The 15,853-nt window shown below is 46.8% G+C and overlaps 1 protein-coding gene across 1 annotated transcript; it reads left to right on the plus strand.

Annotated features, from left to right (window-relative positions):
- The first annotated feature begins 335 nt into the window (after positions 1 to 335).
- LOC139925068 (E3 ubiquitin/ISG15 ligase TRIM25-like) lies at positions 336 to 12,652 on the plus strand. Its single transcript, XM_071916299.2, has 8 exons — positions 336 to 1,049; positions 4,496 to 4,591; positions 5,304 to 5,384; positions 6,577 to 6,729; positions 7,847 to 8,006; positions 8,335 to 8,373; positions 9,629 to 9,706; positions 12,099 to 12,652. The coding sequence occupies exons 1-8, from the start codon at positions 438 to 440 to the stop codon at positions 12,650 to 12,652; spliced, it is 1,773 nt and encodes a 590-aa protein (XP_071772400.1). The 5' UTR covers positions 336 to 437.
- The last annotated feature ends 3,201 nt before the right edge of the window (positions 12,653 to 15,853 follow it).

Raw genomic sequence — 15,853 nt, forward strand, 5'->3', positions numbered from 1 at the left:
GCTGCTACACAAAGAGTTGTTTGGCAGGAACTTTACCATACAACTCATCTGGAAGACATAAAAAAAGTATTTGGAAACTGCTTAATTAGCTTGTTCTGGGTGACAGGATAGGTAAGCAAACTGACTGAAAGAAAATCAAAATGTCAGTTTGCTTTAGGTAGGCTACAGCTTCATCTTTCCATATTTCGGGGGAGGGGTTATATATTAGGCTACCCATGGAGCCGCTGCTCGCCTGTCAGACAACACTGAGGGCTGAAACTCCCTTTGAGCCTGTGGGATGGATGACATACCGGAAGAGCTATTCCTGTATCTCCTCCCCGTCGCGACAACACACCGGGAGACGAGAAAGGCTCTTCAGTCGTAACGGAGGCGTTTATAACGGCGGAAAAAAAAAAACACAAACCACCAGAGCCTCCGAGGGGGATCCCGCCGCGGAGATGGCCCAGGCGAACATCTCGGTAACGGAGAGCCAGTTCAGGTGTCCCATCTGCCTGGACATCCTGAAGGACCCGGTGTCCATCCCCTGCGGACACACCTACTGCATGGCGTGCATCAACAACTACTGGGACCAGGCGGACTCGGGCCAGTTCAGCTGCCCTCAGTGCCGGGAGACGTTCAGCCCGAGGCCGGTGCTGCGGCGGAACACGGTGCTCGCCGAGGTCGTCGACAAGCTCAAGCTGAGCGAAATGGCCACGGCGTCCGCTGCGCCCCCGGAGCTCTACCTGGGGGGAGTCGGGGACGTGCCCTGCGACTTCTGCGCGGCGGAGAGCAAGCTGAAGGCGGTCAAGTCGTGTCTGGTGTGTCTGGCGTCTTTCTGCGAGCTGCACGTCCTGCCGCACCGGGAGGTCGGGACGCTGCGGCGGCACAAGCTGGTGGCCGCGGTGGAGAGCCTGGCGGAGCGGCTGTGCGCGCAGCACCGCCTCGGGCTGGAGCCGGCGGGCAGCGGCTCCGAGGGGGAGGCCGCCGGGGAGTGGAGCGGAGACTGTCTGCTGTGCGAGTCCGACCAGGAGGAGCTGCACAATGTAGACGCCCAGAGAGCCAGGAGACAGGTATATACATGTACTAGGGGTTCCCCAAACTTTTGTAGGACCCCCAAAGTCCAGATTGGTAGCTTTAGACCAGGACCCCCAGACCCCTGACTGATGCTTAGACCAAGGGTTCCCCAACTTTTCCATTAAGGCCCCAGGATCACTTAGCTACACTTCAGACTGGGAGTTCCCAATTTCGTTTATGTCAAGGACCCCCAGACTCCAGATTGATACACTTTAGACCAGCTTTTCGCAAACTTTTTCATGTGTAGCACCCCCAGACTTCCAATCAATAGCTTCAGACCAGCGACTCCAAAACTCTTTCCCTGTCAAGGACCCCCAGACTCCAAATTGATACAGTTAAGACCATGGGTTCCCAAACTTTTCTTATGTCTAGGACTCCCAGACCCCCAATCAATATGCTTCAGACCAGCGCTTCCCAAAACTTTTCATGCCAAGGACCCCCAAACCTCAAATCCATACGCATTGGACGAGCGGCTCACAAAGTTTTTCATTTCAAGGGCCCCCAAACTCTTTCATGTCAAGGATGTCCAGATCAATACCTCTTAGACGACTAAGAGGTATTGATCTGGGCATCTTTTTCCATTTCAAGGACCCCTAGACTCCAGATGAGTCTGTCTCCTCTGTGGGGAGAGTGAAACCTAGTCTAGTCTAGTCTAGTCTAGCCCTTTATCACAAGCATGTCTCAAAGGGCTTTACATAGCATCATATACATGTCATATACATACTACATCATATCACATTACATATTACATACAGTATATATACACACATCATATACATCCTATACTATGTCATATACATACTTCATATACAGTACATCATTAACTACATCATATACATACTATACATCATATACATCATATACATCATATACCATCCTATACAACACTCGTGCCTATGGGAAATTTAGGGTCTTCAATCCACCTGACCTGCATGTCTTTGATACCATGAATCAGAATAGTCACTCTGATCAATTGTCAGTCAAACAGTGAAATTGAACTTGCTGGGGACTCCCTGGAACCTCCATAAGGACCCCTGGGGGACCCTGGACCCAAGTTTGGGAACCAATGGTATAGTATAGTTAATAAAACACACCGGGAGAAAAGAAAGGTTCCCAGTATTTTGTTTAAGATAAAAAAAAACTTAACCAAAAAACAATTTATTCAAAACAGTGGATGATGTAAAGGTAAAATAAGGGTAGCTGAACTATAAACTCCATCGGCTGATCACAAATAAAAACAACAATAAAAACAATTCTAGATTTAGCTTCGTAGAATAGCATCAATTTATGCTTTTTTTGGTGTAACTTTCAACTCTTTTTTTATTGCACAAATTGAATTAAAAACCTGTAGGGGAAATGTTTTTCTAGAGAGGGTTGTAATAAAAACCCATAATAAAACCACAATAAAAACACAGTTGAAGTGCATAACAAAGTCACCACAACCTATACCGTATGGACAATCAGTTTAAAGCAGAGAGTAGAGTGAGTGAGTGGGGGAGCAGAGAGATTCCTCCACCTCTCTTATCTTTTTTCCATTCGCTCCTCTGGTAGCCTTGACATGCCATCCTCCTCTCTGTCTCACATCTCTCCTGTCTCGCCCTACTGTCAACTGTCCAAATACAGCAGAAATAGACAAAAAAAAATCATCTAAACTAGACAGCACTCGGAGAGCACAAACCTCCGCCAACGCTGAGCAATCCTCCAATTTGCTGTTACACCCAAACACATCATTCCCATCACTTAAATTTAAAGTTTAATTGACGTCCTGAGGCTGAAAACATCTCCTTAGGATTTAGAATCAAGTCTCTATCTCTGTTGGTTTCAGTATGGCTAAAACGATAATAATTAGATGATACCATATCCAGATCACCGCCAAAATCTCATCATTGGTTCCTTTGCCCAAGGCCGATCTGTTCACCAAATTTCATGGGAATCCATTCATCGGTTTGTGACATATCCTGCTGACAGGTAGACAACCAAACTAACTAACGGGTGGAAACATTACCTCCTTGGCAGAAGTGAAAAACCCTCCCTGATGAACTCTATTCATGTCAGTGTGATAGGTGTAGGTGGCAGTGTGGGAAATGGTGTTTACTGTGAGGATGAGCTGCTTCTTGTTTCCCTGTGATCGGGCTTTCTCTTGGAAAAATACTAATTTTTGTTTTAGCCATATTTACTGTTTACAGTCTACTGTACTGTAGACTGTTGTTGGGTTTCCTCTCCAAAGACTTTAAGACTTATCGCTGTCTGTCTGTCTGTCTGTCTGTCTGTCCCTCTGTCTGTCTGTCTGTCCCTCTGTCTGTCCCTCTGTCTGTCTGTCTGTCTGTCTGTCTGTCTGTCTGCCTGCCTGTCTGTCCCTCTGTCTGCCTGTCTGTCTGTCTGTCTGTCCCTCTGTCTGCCTGTCTGTCTGTCTGTCTGTCTGCCTGTCCCTCTGTCTGTCTGTCTGTCTGTCTGTCTGTCCCTCTGTCTGTCCCTCTGTCTGCCTGTCTGTCTGTCTGTCTGTCTGTCTGCCTGCCTGTCTGTCCCTCTGTCTGCCTGTCTGTCTGTCTGTCTGTCCCTCTGTCTGTCTGTCTGTCTGTCTGTCTGTCTGCCTGTCCCTCTGTCTGTCTGTCTGTCTGTCTGTCTGTCTGTCCCTCTGTCTGTCTGTCTGTCTGTCTGTCTGTCTGCCTGTCCCTCTGTCTGTCTGTCTGTCTGTCCCTCTGTCTGTCCCTCTGTCTGTCTGTCTGTCTGTCTGTCTGTCTGTCTGCCTGCCTGTCTGTCCCTCTGTCTGCCTGTCTGTCTGTCTGTCTGTCCCTCTGTCTGTCTGTCTGTCTGTCTGTCTGTCTGCCTGTCCCTCTGTCTGTCTGTCTGTCTGTCTGTCTGTCTGTCCCTCTGTCTGTCCCTCTGTCTGCCTGTCTGTCTGTCTGTCTGTCTGCCTGTCCCTCTGTCTGTCTGTCTGTCTGTCCCTCTGTCTGTCCCTCTGTCTGTCCCTCTGTCTACCTGTCTGTCTGTCCCTCTGTCTACCTGTCTGTCTGTCTGTCTGTCCCTCTGTCTGTCTGTCTGTCTGTCTGTCTGTCTGTCTGTCCCTCTGTCTGTCTGTCTGTCTGTCTGTCTGTCTGCCTGTCCCTCTGTCTGTCTGTCTGTCTGTCTGCCTGTCTGTCCCTCTGTCTGCCTGTCTGTCCCTCTGTCTGTCTGTCTGTCTGTCTGTCTGTCTGTCTGTCTGTCTGCCTGTCCCTCTGTCTGTCTGTCTGTCTGTCTGTCTGTCCCTCTGTCTGTCCGTCTGTCTGTCTGTCTGTCTGTCTGCCTGTCTGTCTGCTGGTCTGTCTGTCTGTCTGTCTGTCTGTCTGTCTGCCTGTCCCTCTGTCTGTCTGTCTGTCTGTCTGTCTGTCTGTCTGTCCCTCTGTCTGTCCGTCTGTCTGTCTGCCTGTCTGCCTGTCTGTCTGCTGGTCTGTCTGTCTGTCAGGTCCAGCTCCAGGAGTCTCAGCGGTTGGTTCAGGGGAGAATCCGGACCGGAGAGAGAGATTTGGAGGAGTTTCAACAAAGCCTAGAGTCCCTCAAGGTGAGAAAAAACACACACACACTTATGCACACACACACACACACACACACACATACACACATACACACACACACAAGGATCCACGCATGGAAAGTTAAGACCAAAGGCCCTCCAATAATACATGTACACACCACCCACATATGCACACACACACAGAAACTACTCAAAGCAAAGACTGCCCCACCTCCAATGACAAATGCACACACACACACACACACACATACACACATACACACATACACACATACACACATACACACATACACACGGCATGCCTCAGAGGAGCTGCTGTATCAGTTTCCATTGCCAAGCTAGCTTTAGTTCCAGTTACGGTAGCTCTAGTCTTCCAGGAGTGACTGTCCTCCCTCCTCTGCTCATCCATTCATCTCTGTCCATCCAGCCTGTGACTGGTCTAGCTTGGTGTTAGTCCAGGATATCAGTTTGCTGATATATCAGACCGATATTGGCCTTTTACTAAATATTGGATATCGGCCAGTCACTGTCATCCTTCGGTGTTGATATGATGGAGGTTCATGTGACGAGTGTTGATTTTCACATAATTAATGATGTTGTTCTCTTACCTGTTGTCAAAACATGTCAACAAATTGCCGGGGATGTTAAGTATTTACTCTGCTCTGCTCTGCTCTACTCTGCTTCACTCTGCTGCATCCTGCTCTATTCTACTCGACTCTACTGTCTGTCTGTGTCTCAGGTGTCGGCGTCTGCTGTGCTGGAAGACAGCGAGGCTCTTTTTGCTGACATGGCGCTGCGCCTGGAGAAGACCAAGGCAGAGGTGACCGCCAGCAGCTGGGAGGAGTGATTGCAGTGGAAACACTAACAGTAGTAGTCATTTTAGTAGTAGTGCTATCAGTAGTAGTAGTAGTCTTAGAAGTAGTGGTAGTAGTAGTATCAGTAATAATAGTAGCAGTAGTTTTATAAGCAGCAGTAGATGTAGCAGTGGCAGTGATAGTAGTAGCAGAATGTCCTTGTTTTGGCTCCAGTTTAGTCTCTAATGTGGATGTTTATGGAGGAAATTGGATTCATTATAGTGTTTCAGATTATGTCTGACAGTGTTGGCAGTCTTCTTGTTGTGATGTCCCATCAAGCCTGTATGAACCTATAGGTAATGCATGATAAACACAGCGATAAAGGGGCAGCAGGCCTGACTGGCTATTCTGAATGAATGTCTAAATCCACATAAAATCACTGAAATGTTCGGCATGTGAGTGTGAGTTGATGATAGTTGCTTTGTGGCCTCAGTCAGACACACAGCTAGACAAATGTTATTTTGCTCTGTTAGACCACAATGGGTTTTGAGGGCCGATGCCAATATTTTTTGATTGTAGCTGCTGCCAGCCGATATTTTTGCCGGTATTTAGCCTACTATCTTTAAATTTGACAATTTTCATGCCAAAGAAATCCAAAGAATTACAAGGATTCAGTGTTTCCCCAAGAATTATAATCTTGGCAGGGTGGAAAAGTCTCTAAAATGACATTTAGACCATGCAGCACCATACTCTGCATTGAAACCCATAGTAATGAAATTCTTTCATGCGGGTTAGCAGCTCTTTAAAGGAACAGTTCACCCAAAACAGAAAATTCTGTCTTCCAAACTCCATTGAAGTTTGCATGACTATCAAACACACCGTGAGTTAGCTACTGCAGCTCCATCTTGGCCTTTTCCCAAACAATTGAGGCGAAGTGGTTGTTTAGAGATCCAAAAAGGACATAAAATTACCATCAGATTTTGCAAACTATCTCACACAGCATAGTCCTAGTGTTTTGTAGTCAAACGATTGCCCTGTGAGTCCAAGCCAGTTCAGTAATGTATATAAAATTTAACTCGATGGGTAAGAGCATGGCACCAACACTGCCAGGGTTAGGGGGGTTTGATTCTCTCTGGAGCCGTCCGTACTAAAATGTATTCACTCATTAAGGCACTTTGGATAAGAGCATCCACCAAATGGCATGTGTGTGTGCCGTAGGTTCGAGGCAGGCTGGAGGCGAAGGAGAGGGCGGTGGTGGGGCGGGCCGAGAGAGACATGGAGATGCTGGAGAAAGACCTGGAGGAGCTGAGGAGGAGAGACCAGGAGATCAGTCAGCTCCTACAAACAGAAGACAATGCCCACTTCCTACAGGTGAGGAGGAGGGAGGGAGGAGGAGGAATGTGGGAGGAAAGAGGGAGGAGATGGAGGAGGGAGGGAGGAGGAGAAATGGGGGTGAGGGAGGAATGGAGAAAGAGATCAGTCAACACCCACAGAGGAAGGACAAGAGCCGCTTCCTGCAGGTGAGGAGGGTGGAGGATTTGGAAGGAGGGAAGATGGAGGAGGAGAGATGGAGGGAGGGAGACAGAGAAAGAGATGATTATCAAATCCCACAATGCCAAGTCAATACTTGTGTCCTTGCAGAGAACATTCATCCCAAGAACAAACTTCTTAAGAAAGCACAGAGAACGCATCTGTACAGTTTGAGATGGGCTGTGTGCTTGGTGTTGCGCAGGCAATTAAGATACACAAGTCTTCATTTTACCATCTGTTTCAACCAGCTCAATATGCGTTGCTGTGCATGCTTGTGTCCTCCATGACTCATTTGATGCAAAATCCATTTGGCCGAAGTATGATTCTAAAACAAAAGAACGGATAATTATTCCAAAAGTTTACTTGCCAACGGAGGATGCATCGGACGGTGGCTTGGCCAAAGAGAACGATTGGAAGCCCCAAGATTCATTGCGAGAACGATGCATCACGTCCAAACAGCGTAACGGTCCATAGAGCCGGTTGAAACAAATGGGAAAATGGACAGCTGTCTGTCTTAATTGATCGCGCAACATCAAGCACACACAGCCCCTCTCAAACCGTGAAGATGCTTCTCTGCGCTCGCGGTCTCGAGAAGTTCGTTCTCTCCGAGACAAGCGTGGACTTGGCAATTCATGGGTTTGATATGCAGCCGTTGCGTCATCTGCATCACGGGGGGCACAAGAAAGCACATATTGAGAACGACCCCGAGAGATCCATAAGCTCCTACGGACCGAGGACAACGCCCACTGGGAGGAGAGGTGGGAGGAGAAGGGAGGAGAGGTGAGAATGAGTCAGCAGTGACCAGTGGAAAATACAGCACCTGCCGAAGTGCTATTTTAGAATTCAATTGCAGAAGGGAGGAAGGAGGGAGGAAGAAACGAGGGACAATGGGCAAAGCTGCTATGTCGAGACATATTTTCCACTCCTCCCTTCACCCTCTTCCTCCTCCTCTCCTCAGGCGGCTCCCCTGCTGTGCGCCCCTCTCACCACCGGTCGGCGCTCCAGAGCCCTCAGCCTGCCCACAGAGGCCTTCAGCGCCGCCAGGAGAGCGCTGTGCCACCTCCGGGGCCGCATGGACGAGGTCTGCAGGGAGGAGGTGGACAAGATCAGCCGCGCAGGTACAGGAGGGGATGCATAAGACAGACAGACAGGCCAGATAAGCAGATAGACAGGCAGGGCAGGAAGGCAGACACATGCTGAAGATAATGTGTAATCTAGGCACAAACGGACACATAAACACTAACTAAGACACTCCTTTTTCTTATGTTTTTCTGCTAATTTATAGTTTACATGTTCCAAAGCATGGCTAAAAGACGTTTAAGGATACAAAATGCAAAATGCCTGGCCACTGTAGAGTCTGGACACACACACGCTCACACACACACACACACACATACACACAGGTTCAAGTACCCTTTGACACGTATGTCTGTGTTTCTTTTCCAGTTAATGAGAACTACGTGTCTGGCGGAGAGTGTGTAAAAGGTAAGCATATGAAACATGATACACACACACACACACACACACACACAGACCAACAGACACGCATACACACACACACGCACACTCACACCCTCCTTGACAACATCAGGTCCGAGGTGACCCATTTTATCAGGCTGCAGGTTTTGACACGGCATTTAACACTGAGCAGGACAGTGGCACGTTAATTATTCAGGCTGAAGAGGACAGGGCGATGTCTGACACAACACACTCTGGATCAACTCCAGCTCAGCTCCACTCCTCTCTTCTCTTCTGTTCTAATCAGTTCAGTTCAGTTCATCGTAATGCAAAGCAATCAAATTCAATGCAGTTAATTTGAACTGAATTCATTTCCATAGAGCTTTTGCAACCACAGCTACTGCCATCAATTGACAGTAGCTGTGTTGTCAATTGGAGAATTGGCTGTTCACAAATAATGGCTATAACAACCGGACTAGAAAGACAGAGACGACTGAAAACGATTGTTGTGGTGTGGATCTAGGTCAATTCAGTAATATTATAAGTAAAAGTGAATAGTCTATTAGGGTAAGTTTGTTTGCAAATGTAGGTTAACTTACTGCAACATTATAAAACATCTTGCCTTTAGCCTTTGCCCCTTTGGTCCTAGTCTCTACTCCAAAGCCCTACGTGTTGTAGCTTGATCAACAAACTGTTTTGGTTTTGTTAGCTAGCTAACTAGCCAACAAGCTCATTTAACAAAGAAACCAACATTAACATTAATGCTAATGTGCAACTGCTAGCCGCTACAAATGCTAGCTTGTACTAGCTACTCACAAAATCAGTCACATTCATCAGTGATGAAATGATCAGTTCCTAGTGAAAAACAGCACAGCAGTTAATCATGTGTATACAGTAGCATTTAGAAGGCCAAGTCATTTTCATTTATTATTTTGGGTTGTTTTTTTCCCCATTATTTCCTACATAGGCCCTGTGGTGCTTTGCTGCTGTGCCCTTTTAAAATGCTTTATTTACCTGTTTTTCTGCTTTGCTAGCTTTTCCCTGTTCTGCCATATCTTTGAATCTCTTTCTCTGTCACTTTCTCTAACTCCTTTCTCCCTCTTTCTCTTTCTCCTTTTCCCTCTCTCGTTCTCCTCCCCCTTCTGTTTCTCTCTTATGCTGTTTCTGCCTCTCTCACTCCCATTCATTTCAACATGCTCTGTTGCTGTGTATGTTATCAATGACCACTGACAGCCTCTCTCTCTCTCTCTCTTTCTCTCTCTCTCTCTCTCTCTCTCCATAGCAGTACCGGCATCGTTCCCTCTCTCCTCCTTGTCTCTGCAGCCGGCTGACCAGAGGATGAGAGCGGCTTTCCTCAGGTGTAAGTACAACCTCCCCACCTCCACACACACACACACACACACACTTTCTCTCTCACACTCTACTCGCTTTTTCTCTTCATCTTTCTCCTTGTATGTCTGTCTCCATCTTTGCCTGCCTGTGGCTGGTTCTCCCTTCTCTCGTTCTCCACCCCTTTGGCTCTCTCTCCCTCTCTCTCTGCCTCCCTCACTATCCCTTTATCTCTCTTCTTTCCATACCTCCAGTTGACCAGCTACTGATTGTTGATGGAGCAACCTGAGAGCGACATATCTCTCTCTCTCTCTCTCTCTAGATTCCTTCTCTTTCTTTCTTTCTCTCTCTGATGCCCCCATTCAATATGACGCTCTCCCATGTCATTCTCTACCTCGCTCTCCCCCTTTGACTCTCTCTCTCTTTGAACCCCTCCCCCACCCTTCTATCTTTCCACCCCTCTCTCCACCTTTTCCATTCTTTTCTCCTCTCCATGCCTCTAGCTGACCAGTTAATGAGAGTCCTGCTGGGCAACCTGAGAGCCCCGACTGGATCCTCATCAATGATGCATGGCGATCATACTGTATTTATGACACCCAGGTCCAAGATGGGTGTCGTGCCCCGGCAGATACAAGCCGTCTGACATGGCCACAGCGCACTGGCACCTTGTTATGTGTCAATAATTGATCAGGTCAGCGGAGGATTAAGGCCGTGTGTCATATGTCCCCTCCATGCCAAAATGTCAGCCGGGACGCTGGCCAGATGTCCGGCGGTCAGTCTGTCCGGACGTTTTGATCGAAGGATGATAGTGGATAAGTTCAGGGTTCCCATGAAACTCTGGAAACTAGGGAAAAGTTTGGTATTTTTTTAAAGATTTTCTTGGCGTTTTTGCCTTTATTAGACAGTCCACAGTGAAGGGAGAAAGGAAAGTTTGGAAAGAGAGAGGGGGTGACATGTGACAAAGGTCCCAGACCACATTCAAACCCAGCAGGACGTCACAGTTACATGACGTGTGCCTTAGACCACTGAGCCACCAGGACGCTCCAAGTTTGGTCATTTTTAATTAAAGGAGGTTGTGTTCACACTTGGTACATTTGCTTGAGTCTGAACCCGAGTTTGATTGTTCCCAAGCCCCCCCGGCATCACTGGTCTGGTTTCACACTGTGTTATAATTCTGCCGAACCGTGGTACGTTTGCGTAAAACATTCGTCATGAGTCTGTCCGATGCACTTTATCGGTGAAAATGCCATAAACGGAGAACAATGCATTCTTTGCAGTGATTTATGTTTATTTGGTGTCACTACCAAAATGTGCACAACAGTGAGTGACACTTGCGGCTGTGTGCCTCAGATGCTTCATGCTGCAGATACGCAGAAAGCGAGCTGCTTGCACAAGGTTTTTGAGAAGACAGGCAGTAGATATAGGCCTATTTGTAGCAGAAGCGCATGCACTCGTTTTTATTTCCAGAATGAGTATGGACCGTGTTCTCACTGATGCGAACCGTACCACAGTTCTCTCGGAGCCATACTCAGACCACCTCATATAGGTGAACTCGGGTGCTGCAACTGAGTTCGCAAAAAGCTTTCACATTACCACCTTTTGACTCGAATCGTACCCGGATTCGGTCTAAAAGGCCGGTGTGAAAGCCCCCGGAGAGACGGAGGGAGACACAGTAGAGAGAGATCTGGTAGGATTTGATCGGAGGCCAGCAGGGGCACATGTGGGTCCAGAGTCGGGGGTCTTAATGTCTACAGCATCAATGGGCACGGAAAATCATTTCTTGGGTCTTGTATGGAAAACACAAATAATTTTGAATAATATTGCTACTTACGTGTTGCTCAGAGAGACTGTGTATGAAGCAAAGTAAGGTAAATAATCTATTTTCTATGAACCTCTAACAGCGACCAGTAGGAATTGCAGCAACAGATCTCTGGCACAGGTTACGGTGGCCTGTAATTGACACAAACATTAAAGTCATGTTTTCACAACAGAGATGAGTAAGCGAGCTAATACTGTCATACTAAACCTGCCTTGTCATTTGCTTCTTTGGCTTGAGAATGTGTTTTTTTAGCCATCGTAGCTGAATGTCTTGCAGCACCTGTCGCTCGCTCGTAGCACCGTCCTCCATCGTGAGCAATTGGAAAAAGCGTGTAGGTGGCGGCGGTGGGGGGGAGGGAGTGTCTTGAAATGCCAATGGATGAGAGTTTTTGTTCCAAAACAGAGTGCGGGCCAGAAAGTGAGTTTTGAAGACAGAAATCTCAGCACCTGGAGGAGTAACGGCTGAGTCCTTGGTATTGATCAACCCCCTGCAGATATATTACGGTCATTTTGTGTTATGGGGCTGTAAAAATCTTATTGCCCCTTTAAATCTCTCTTCTCTCTCCCACCCTCCTTCTGTTCTCTCCATCTCTCCCTCCCACCAGTTTCCTGTCGTCTGTCCCTGGACCCGGACACGGCCCACCCCACCCTGGTCCTGCTGGAGGGACCCCAGGGCGCCCACTGCGGCGAGGAGCCCCAGTCCTACCCCCCTCACCCGCAGCGCTTCGACTCGGTGGCCCAGGTCCTGTGCAGGGAGGGCCAGTTCGGCGGGGCCAGCTACTGGGAGGTGGAGTGGCGGGGCGGGGGCTGGGTGGACATCGGCGTCACGTACCGCGGCATCGGACGCAAGGGCGGCGGCAAGCCCTGCCTGCTGGGGCGCAACGAGAACTCGTGGCGGCTGCGGTGCACGCACGCCGGCTACGCCGCCTGGCACGACAACCGCAAGACCACGGTGGCGGCGCCGCCCTGCCCCAGGATCGGCGTGTTCCTGGAGCGCCAGAAGGGGGCGCTGTCCTTCTACGGCGTGTCGGACACGGTGGTGCTGCTGCACACCTTCCGCTGCCCGTTCTCCCAGCCGCTATACCCCGCCTTCCGCCTTGACCTGGACTCCACCCTGCTCATCTGCCCCCACGAGGGCGGCAACGGGAACCCGCCCTAACCCCGCCCCCACCCTGCCCCCCCCCCCCCCCCCCCCCCATCCAGGACCCTTCTGTTTTCCACTGCAGGAAAGGGCTTCACACTCTGCTTATGTACATTAATACTAAACATATTACTGAAGAGGTTACAGAAACACAGGTCAGGAAGAAGCACCACAGTCAGGAATCAAACACTCGTCTTTTTGCATACATGTGACAGAGGGAAACGAGAGGACCTCTCTCTCTCTCTCTCTCTCTCTCTCTCTCTCTCTCTCTCTCTCTCTCTCTCTCTCTGTCTCTCTCTCTCTTTCCTTTATCCAAAAAACTCCCTTGGATTGTAAAGGACTCTCTTCTGGATGCTCTCATCCTGAGCTCCACAGCATACAGTAGCTATATTTTTCACCATTCGACACACAGATGCTGGACACACCAGTGCTGTGATGGATGTTGGAGACTTGTGCAAACCGTTCACTGTGTGTGGGGTTCCTATGCAGGTCTGGAATGTCTGAAAAAAGATTGTGTGGAAAGATTTCAGTCTGGATATGCAGTACAGAGATTTTAAAAAGTATTCACTCCCCCTCCTCCGCCTTCACCTTTTTCCCTTGTGCTACAAAATTAGTTCTAAATACATTTTTGGGGATTTTATGATATTCACTTTTTAAGACACCAGAAACTGGAATCAAATTCCATCCCTGAGTGACAGTTATTCCATTCTGTGCTTCCTTTTCTATCATTATGTGATAGACAATAAAGTTTTTTGAATCTTAAATCTTGAATGAATCTAATTCTGAAGCAGAATACACCCTAAAATCCCTTTTAAGATGCACTGAAGGCTTCTAATTTAAGACTTTCTAGAAATAAAGGTAAAATTAGAGTAATTTTGAAAATCTGTATTCAAAATTTCTTACTATTACCTGAAGATGAAGAATGAATTACATACTGTATGTTAGTAAATATGTTATATGTTAGTTTTTTATGTCAGTGAGACAGCCCAAGTGAGCAAAGGGCTGAATACTTTGGCAAACTCAATTTTTCTCTTATTAGAAGTTTATTATTTAACAGATTTCTTCTACCTCGTTTTGATAGAATAGAGTACTTTGCATAGATTCTATACCAAAAATGCCAAATAAATGTATTTTGAGCTAATTTTGTAGAACAAGAAATTGTGCAAAATGCAGAGGGGTTGAATACTTTTTAAAGTCGTTGTACATTGTTACACACTTAAAGCTGTAGACCTGACATTTCAAATATTATTTGTCGTGAACAGTAATCTTCACCTATAAAGTGAAATGACTGAGTTTACAGTCATATTGCTCAGCCATTAACAACACACATCATATAGGACACCGACCAAAATATCAAATTCATTCAAGAAATTAAGATCTGGAAAAAGTCTTGTAAAGTTTTGAAAATGGAAAATGTGTGTGACCTGCATGGAAATGACGGTTTCTTGTCTTCAACTGTAAACTGCCAATCAAATCATTCGTATCTAACTCTACAGTACGATATAGTGTTGCTTGGTTTGTCTCTTTGACTATTTACCAAAAGGATCTGATGTAACTATCTCTTGTCCTCCTTTGGGTCAGCGCCTGTATAGAAACCTGGTTTGGATGTTAGAGGAGGGGGGGGGGGGGGGGGGGAGGGGGTGAAAGAGGGTCATTGAGGTTATTGAACGGTCACCATCACAACTGTTTTGTTGAGTTAATCCCATGACACCCCTGTGAAGTTTAACAGTAAATCCAGCTGTCCCAGAACCAACTCGTTCCACACCTGCTCTTAACACTGATCACTGCTACCCTCACCTACACTATCCTGCACTGCAAATACATTGAGATTAATAATAATAATAATAATAATAATAATAATTCCCATTCTCCCATTAACTTTGACATATCTCTGCTTAATGGAAAAATCCACCCATAACACATTAATACCGTTAAAAAACAGCTATTGCCTTGCATTTCTGGGTCCATTTTGTTGTTTGTTAGGGTATTTTTTCTTATTCCTGCGGATAACAGGCCAATCGTAGACGACGTCACGTCATATCCAGATATTTCCAGCAGCTACAATGGAGTTTGATATGAGAAAATGTTTCAGGATGTAAAACATCAGCGGTGAACGTCAGGTTTTGGTGTCAGTCCCTCAGAATCAAAGAGCGAGGGCTTCTTTCTAGAGCCGCCATTTTGTACCAAGAGACGTTCAACAATCATACAGGGAGAAATCCATCGTAGAAGAGGAGAGAGACCAATTTCTCCATCCACAGGAGCCTCAATAGACCAGAATACAATGCAGCCACAAGACTCTCGCTCTCTTGCTCTTACTATGCTATCACTATCGCTCTCTCCACCTACATGTATAACTCACAGCTGACTGGTCACATTTTCAAGCTATTTGTTTGCCCACATGTCCACTTTTGATTGAAAGCAACAAGTTCATGCCCCTCCTTCTCTTAGGGTTGTTGAAAGGCATGCTGGGAATTGTAGTAAATCACTAACTGAAGTAGAAGCAGACGAGGCAGGTTGAAACTGAGTACACCAAAAAAGTAAATCACAACACACAACAACAAAAAATAAGTTGATATCTAGGGAGTGTGCGAGTATCGAGGATTTTTCCTTGAGCTCCTCTCTGTGACTGACTGAATATTTAGTAGCTGTGACTGAACAGCCACAGAGACATTTTATCGACTTTACTGCCATGTGATATATGGGAAATGTCCCTTTGACACACAGATTTTCATGATGCAAAAATGACCTCAGCCTCAGATGTATACAAATTGAATGCCATACTGTAGCAAATGCTTTTCTTGAGTTTTTTTTCTTTTTTTTGCTGTATTTTTGGTTATTTTCTTTGGTGTGGGTGAGTCGGTGGGTATAAACCGCCCTGCAGATCTGTCTGTACAGTAGAATACCAGAGACGAAGGCTACAGTCACACCGCAGGTCTTCCTAAGTGCTGCTCATATCTGATTTTTTTGAATGACTGTCATATCTATTCTATGATGTAACCCATATCCAACACCAATATGAACTGACAGCAATGTCAAAGAGACACATTTTGACTGAATTGATGCGTTTCCCCAAATACCAATCAAGTCATCTATTTTATTTTCTTTCCACTGTTGTGTCTCGTCCTCCGTGCTGACACTGGCTCAATCAAGCTGCCATGGGTGCCAAAATGTTGACAGTAATTTTAGTGGACATTATTGTCATGGCAACGCTGGCAAATT

The sequence above is a fragment of the Centroberyx gerrardi genome, chromosome 3 (genome assembly GCF_048128805.1).
Source record: "Centroberyx gerrardi isolate f3 chromosome 3, fCenGer3.hap1.cur.20231027, whole genome shotgun sequence".
NCBI classification, from domain to species: domain Eukaryota; kingdom Metazoa; phylum Chordata; class Actinopteri; order Beryciformes; family Berycidae; genus Centroberyx; species Centroberyx gerrardi.